Genomic DNA, 6000 nt, shown 5'->3' with positions numbered 1-6000 from the left:
TTTTAGTTTTTGAATCAGATGAAAAGGCTTGAGCACAAAACTTCTTCCTGTGAAAGGTTTTGGACATGGGGCTAGATATTTTGCTAAGGACTACGTTGGTGCTAAGGATGGGTTGATTCGTTTTCAGAATTTTGGGATACCCATAGTGTCTAAGAATTTTAGAGTCTGAGAAGTCTATTTTATAAATTCCTGAGGAGATAAAGCTTTAATGACAGATTTACGTTTACATTCTAACGAACGAGTTGCATCTTTATTGAGGCGATAAGCGCTGTCTGAGAGGATATCTTTAATTTTGACTTGTTAGTCGATAGAATTCATGATAACAGTGGCGTCTCCCCTATGTGCTTTTAAAATTACATCTACTGTATGTACTGTAATTGCGGTGATGAAATATTAGATATTTTGGGAAAACGGGAACTAGCAATATTGAAAATTTGGTTATAGTCAGAACCGGTCTTACGATTTCTCAACGATAAATTTTCACGCCTGTTTTTCTTTTAGATAAATAAGACAAACGTATACTTGACATGCGTCGGTCGTAATGAATCATCCCGTTGGTGGTGTGGATACTGGTGTGCTTTTTGCTCTGCACCTGCTTGTATATTGTGTACTGTACTGTACGACAAAGAGTTCTACGTGCTTCTGCGCAGTTAACGCCTACAAAACTAACCAAAAACGAATTTAGTTTGTAATACATACAAAACATACAAAACAATACAAACAATACAAAAAGTAGATATCGATACCAAGTTTATTTTTTAAAATGGAACGCCATTTTTTAAAATTCATTTTTAAATTCTAAAGTGTAAATTACAAATTTAACCTAAGTAAGTAACCCAAGTAAGTAGCGAGTGCCAGTGAAGATCTAAAATTTTCACAATTACATTTCTGTCAAGAAGAAGCAATAAGTTTGTAATTTGTTTAACGCAAAATATCCGGAGAGACACATTACAAGATCGACAGGAATAAAATTGAGAGAAAATTTATAGAAACGGGGAACGTCAAACAAATTGTGTTGAAAATGCTCACCATTAACTTCTTGACAATTTGTTGCCTTATTTCGTACCTAATTCTAAATTCTAAGTTATCCAGATTTTCTCTTTTTTATAATAATTTTCTGATTTGAAATACTCCCAGAGGAAAAAATCTAGTGGAGTAATATCTGGAGATCTTGCAGGCCAATCTATTGAGCCCCTTCACGCGCTTGTAGAGCGAAGTGGGGCGGAGTGCCATTCTGTTGGAACCAATCTCTCTGACATATCAGGCTGATTTCGTCATATTGATCAAATTGAAATAGAAAATTACAACATAAATATTTCGAAAACGTTCGAAACGTTCGAACCTCAGTGGAATTCGGAAGAATTGTACGTAAAAGAGGAATTACGGTGTATACTGCTCGGGTTAGACCATTCTTTTTATTATTATTAGCATCTTGATTTGTTTTATTTTGTTGATTTCATCTAAATTATTTTTTCTATTAAAATTGACTGTAGCATTAAGTACATAGTGACCTTTAGAGATCCTTGTTATCGGAATACTTGTATTTCTTTAGAAACAATAAATAAAATTTGATTGAATTGAACCATCAATAACAGGATACCAGTCGAGCAAATGCAAATGGCACTTTTTCTACCCCGATCCCCCAACCCTGGTTAAAACTGCAGGAAGTGCGAATGACAATTTGTTTGCACGCCGCCCGCATGACAATGCATATTTGCGTCTCGCGTTGCATGCATTAATTCGGATGTAACTCGCGTCGCTTACGGCGTAATTATTCCAGATTTTTCCATCGAACGGTTCGGCGCGACCTTGGTTTGTTTTCGTCGAAGGGAACGATGAATATTCAAAAACCCGCGCGACACCCACCCGAATAAATTTCCATTAAAGGAGATAAATTAAATTCCTTCACCCGAGACAGACAATACAGTATAGCGAGCTAGAGAGACATTAACATATTTTTCAAATGTTACGGAAACCGCAATCGGTCCATCGAAGGGACCGCCGCTACAAAAAGTTCACGAAAATCAAACTGAAATGACTGCGCCGACTCGAATCCGGGGTTTCTTTCGCCTAGAAACCCGTCGCCATTAAGACTATGTACGCGGCTGCTGGAGGCGCTTCGCTCGCAAGCAGACAGGCCCGTCAAAAGCAACGACTGCAGAAAACCAAACAGCTGAAACAGCAGAAAGTCGCCGAACTATCGTCGAAACCGCCTCAGGCCAAGCAGTTCCACAACTACACCGACGATCCGGCGTCGGTACCCAAATTATCCAAGGTCGAACGCGGTACCCTCCGACCCCCCGCTCAACACGAGAGGCGGCACAGTACCTCTAATTACCTCAAAGAGCCTCATGCGCGCGCGAGACTGCGCGAGAGTCCCTCGATATCGATTCCTATCCAATTACCTCAACCGCTGCTTCGGGAGAACCACGTGTCGACACCGTCGCTCCAAAGTCAGCTGCCGCAGATCTTTATCCCTCCAGATGGCGAAAGTAAACTCGAAAGGAGGTGCAGCTTCGTGCGGCAAGTGGAGGAGATGGGCAGGCAGGAGCAGGACGTGTTGGACCGTTGTAACCACATCTGCAACTTCGAGATTAAGGATAAAACTTGGGAGGAGCAGGAGCGTTTTTATAGGGATTACGAGAAAGACGTGTTCGGCAGCTTAGATTATCCTTTTTCAGAGGTAACCTTTATGTTTGTAGAGGAGTAGTAGCAGTAGTATGATATAATATAAATTAAAACCTTGGTTCACCCGGGTTCCCGTAGTTGATTTCAGTAGGTCAAGGTAAGGACCTGAGAAAGATTTTATTCTATTCTATTATTCTTAATCCACCCGGCGGGAAACAAAAAAAAACAATAAAAAATATAACAAAAAAGCAAACAACAAATCCCTCTCCGCGCAGTGCTACACAGAATAAAGAGATAATTTTCAATGAATTTCTGAAATGTAACTGGTATGAGTATCTTTAAAGAAAAATAACACTAGTGGAAGTTGATGAAATTGTTCAGACTGATTTCAGGAATAAGGAGTATGAGATGCATACTAATCACACGATACATTAATATATATCGAAGAGAGAGAAGGTACTTTCATGAAGACGTTTAAATAAGTTTAAGCTTAAGTATTTTATTTCTTCCGAAATTTTATTGCTACAGGCTGAGTCAACGATAGAGTAAAGTTCATTATCTCATCGGTTCCAATAGTTGCACAATTTAAAATTATTAAAAAGTATACACGGTGGTTCGAACAAGCGTGATGAATAATTTCTTTAAATGGACCAGCATTATTTCAAATTTTGTTTTGAATTTGATTTGGAATTCTTCAACGTTTTAACTAACTAATAATAGACCTGATGTTAATTAATTCAGTTTTTCCAATACTTACCAATACAGTTTTCACACTTACAAAAAATTACGATAACGCAATTATTTGAATTGGGTGCTACAGGGTGTTCAAAATATATTTGCATCACTTTAAATTGAAAAATCTCCATTTAGTATGTTCTGAGATTAAAAAATGAACTTTATTGGAATGGTAGAAAAATCAATTTTGGAGAAAATAAATAATAAAGTAATATATAAAGTAAATAATATAAAATAACTATCTTATTTTTAATTATTATTATGGAGCAATAAATGTCTAAAAATATGCCCTGCGACTTAAATACACATGTTTCGTCTTTTTTTTATTCACGTCTGTAAAATACCTAATTACAAACCGATCTAGCGTGCGGGAAGCGTCATTTTACCACGTCAGTTCCGTTTCCGATGAATCCGAGCCACTTCGGACATTTTCGGGATTTTACAGCACGGATTTGGAAGCAATCGGATGTTTTCGGAGATATTTCCCACGCTTTGAATTTTGACGTTTCTCAATTCTGACAATCATGTCAGTAAATGTATTCGTGTTGTTTTGCGAAAATCAACCCAAGAACTAACGGTCGTAGAAAAAGTATAGTATGCAACACGTTCGGTAAACTTTTTAAGTCACTCGTGAGTCAAATGCCTTTTACCGCACTTGTTGCATAATATAATATTTCCTAAATCTTCTGGCACGTTCCTTAGTATAAACGGTGTTGTTCTCCTGAACGCCTACCAAATTTTATTTTCCATGTCTTCTGGCCTTACAGAGGGATTCACATAAACACGATCTTTTACATATCCTCACAAAAAGAAATCTAGTGGTGTTAAGTCGGATGATCGTGGAGGCTATCCCATGAATCCACCTCTACCCGATCAACTTCCGTCCGTAATTTTTATTTAAAAATTCTCGAACTTCTCGATGTTAATGCGAAGGAGCTTCATCATGCTGAAGCTATATTTGCTGGGTCTAAATGTTGTCAATTTTTTGAAAATATTGAGGTAAATCACTGTGAAAAAAGTTTAAATACGACCGTTAAGTGGTTCACAAAAAAAATGTGGTCCACTTATTTAACAGTAACACACACATAATCAATGGTTTTGTTTTTGTACTCTTGTACTTTTGAACAATAATGTCTCTTATGACGATTAACTGCACCATTGCTGCGAAGCTTCATCGGAAAACATTGTTTGACAAAAAATTTGGATCGACCTCTATTGCTGCATTTATAATGGTGCAGAAGTTTACCCAATGTTCAACATTATACCAAGCTGTTTAAAAGACTTACCCTGCTTGAAGTACCTTATCACCATTCATTATTTCAATACCTGTTCGGTTAAAAATTATAGTGATAGCAGACTGAGCACTTCTGAAGAGTGGAGGACATCGTCCAAAGTTCCTCTAATTCGCAAGTTTCTCAAAACTTCCCCAAACTCCTTCCTTGTTGCTGTTGCATATTGTTCATTTTTCGCTGCTGATATTTTGGTAGGTTAGACTTGAGAAATAGGCAATGAAGTCAAATCGATCAATGTGCTCTTGGTGTATGAAAGGTATGATATTTGTATTTTCTAGTGGTGCGATTAACGAAAGATCGGGATGTATCACATGATCTTTAAAAGAGTTAAATAAAATTTTCAATTCTTTTTCCTGATTGATGGCATTAATCTTTTATATTCACTTTCCGTTTTTTATATTCATTACTACGACTAGCATCAGGTCGTTCCATAAACACTGAAGAGATTGCCTAGTGTGCATACGTCTACTAGGGTACTTCGTCTTGTAAAGTCATACTTCCAACAGTTTTTTTCCACCTCAACCATTACATAAATCTTATCAATTAATTCAGCTTTAGGAGAATCCGGCTCTAATTATGTCACATGTGACATTTAGTAATGCAATCGCAGAACCATGCTCTCCAATCTGATACTTTATTATTTTTATTGTATTAATTGTTTGATGATACTGGCAGTATACTTATGAGTCTCTGGTCACTAACATTTAAGATTTCGTGGTTTATAGGGAATGGAATTAATTACTTTCGACATCTTCTCATTCTCCGGACAGGAATTGTGGGTTCAGAGCTGTCTATTCAAAAAAGTTTTTTGTTTAGATGCTTGAATCATTAAGTTTTTTGTAAAGAATGCAGTAATTCTTTTTCCAAAACTTCTGGATTCCTCCTGCATCGGTTTTTGTTGAGTCAAACTTGCTAATGTTTCGCCAATCATTCTGTTGGCTTCTTCAGAGCTTCACTGAAACTTTTACTCTATACCTGTCTACATATTGTTTGAGAGGGCGGAGCTAAATGAGGGGCATAAACATCGTCTCGGATGACTGATTTCCATATTGGTGACAGGTAGAAACCTGAGTAGCGATGATTGGCGAAACTTAGCAAGTTTGGCTCAACAAAAACCGATGCAGGAGGAAACCAGAAGTTTTGTAAAAAGTACAACAGTAGCCTATGGAAGTTTCTTTGAAAAATACAGGAATTATTCAAATTACTGTTCATATATTAAATTATTAAAATGTTTTTTTTTCACTAATTGGTTTTCGATTTACTTGAATTTGTTGAAAAAATTTTTTGATTTAAAAATGCCTGACTTTCTTTTGTAGATTTCTAAGCAAAAATTCAAAATTTCGAA

General features: G+C 36.8%; 1 protein-coding gene across 1 annotated transcript in view; it reads left to right on the top strand.

Moving 5' to 3' along the window:
• Nucleotides 1–2025: 2025 nt before the first annotated feature.
• The window catches only part of LOC132699063 (uncharacterized), a 102533-nt gene continuing 98558 nt past the window's right edge, over nt 2026–6000 (top strand). The window contains exon 1 of the mRNA XM_060665525.1: nt 2026–2683. Coding sequence (XP_060521508.1) covers nt 2096–2683 — 588 coding nt within the window. The 5' untranslated portion in view covers nt 2026–2095. The remainder of the gene's footprint in view (nt 2684–6000) is intronic.

This window comes from Cylas formicarius, unplaced genomic scaffold (genome assembly GCF_029955315.1).
Source record: "Cylas formicarius isolate icCylForm1 unplaced genomic scaffold, icCylForm1.1 PGA_scaffold_3__17_contigs__length_32017465, whole genome shotgun sequence".
Classification (NCBI taxonomy): Eukaryota; Metazoa; Arthropoda; class Insecta; order Coleoptera; family Brentidae; genus Cylas; species Cylas formicarius.
Note: the sequence above shows the minus strand (reverse complement) of the source record. Positions and strands in the feature narration are given on the sequence as shown.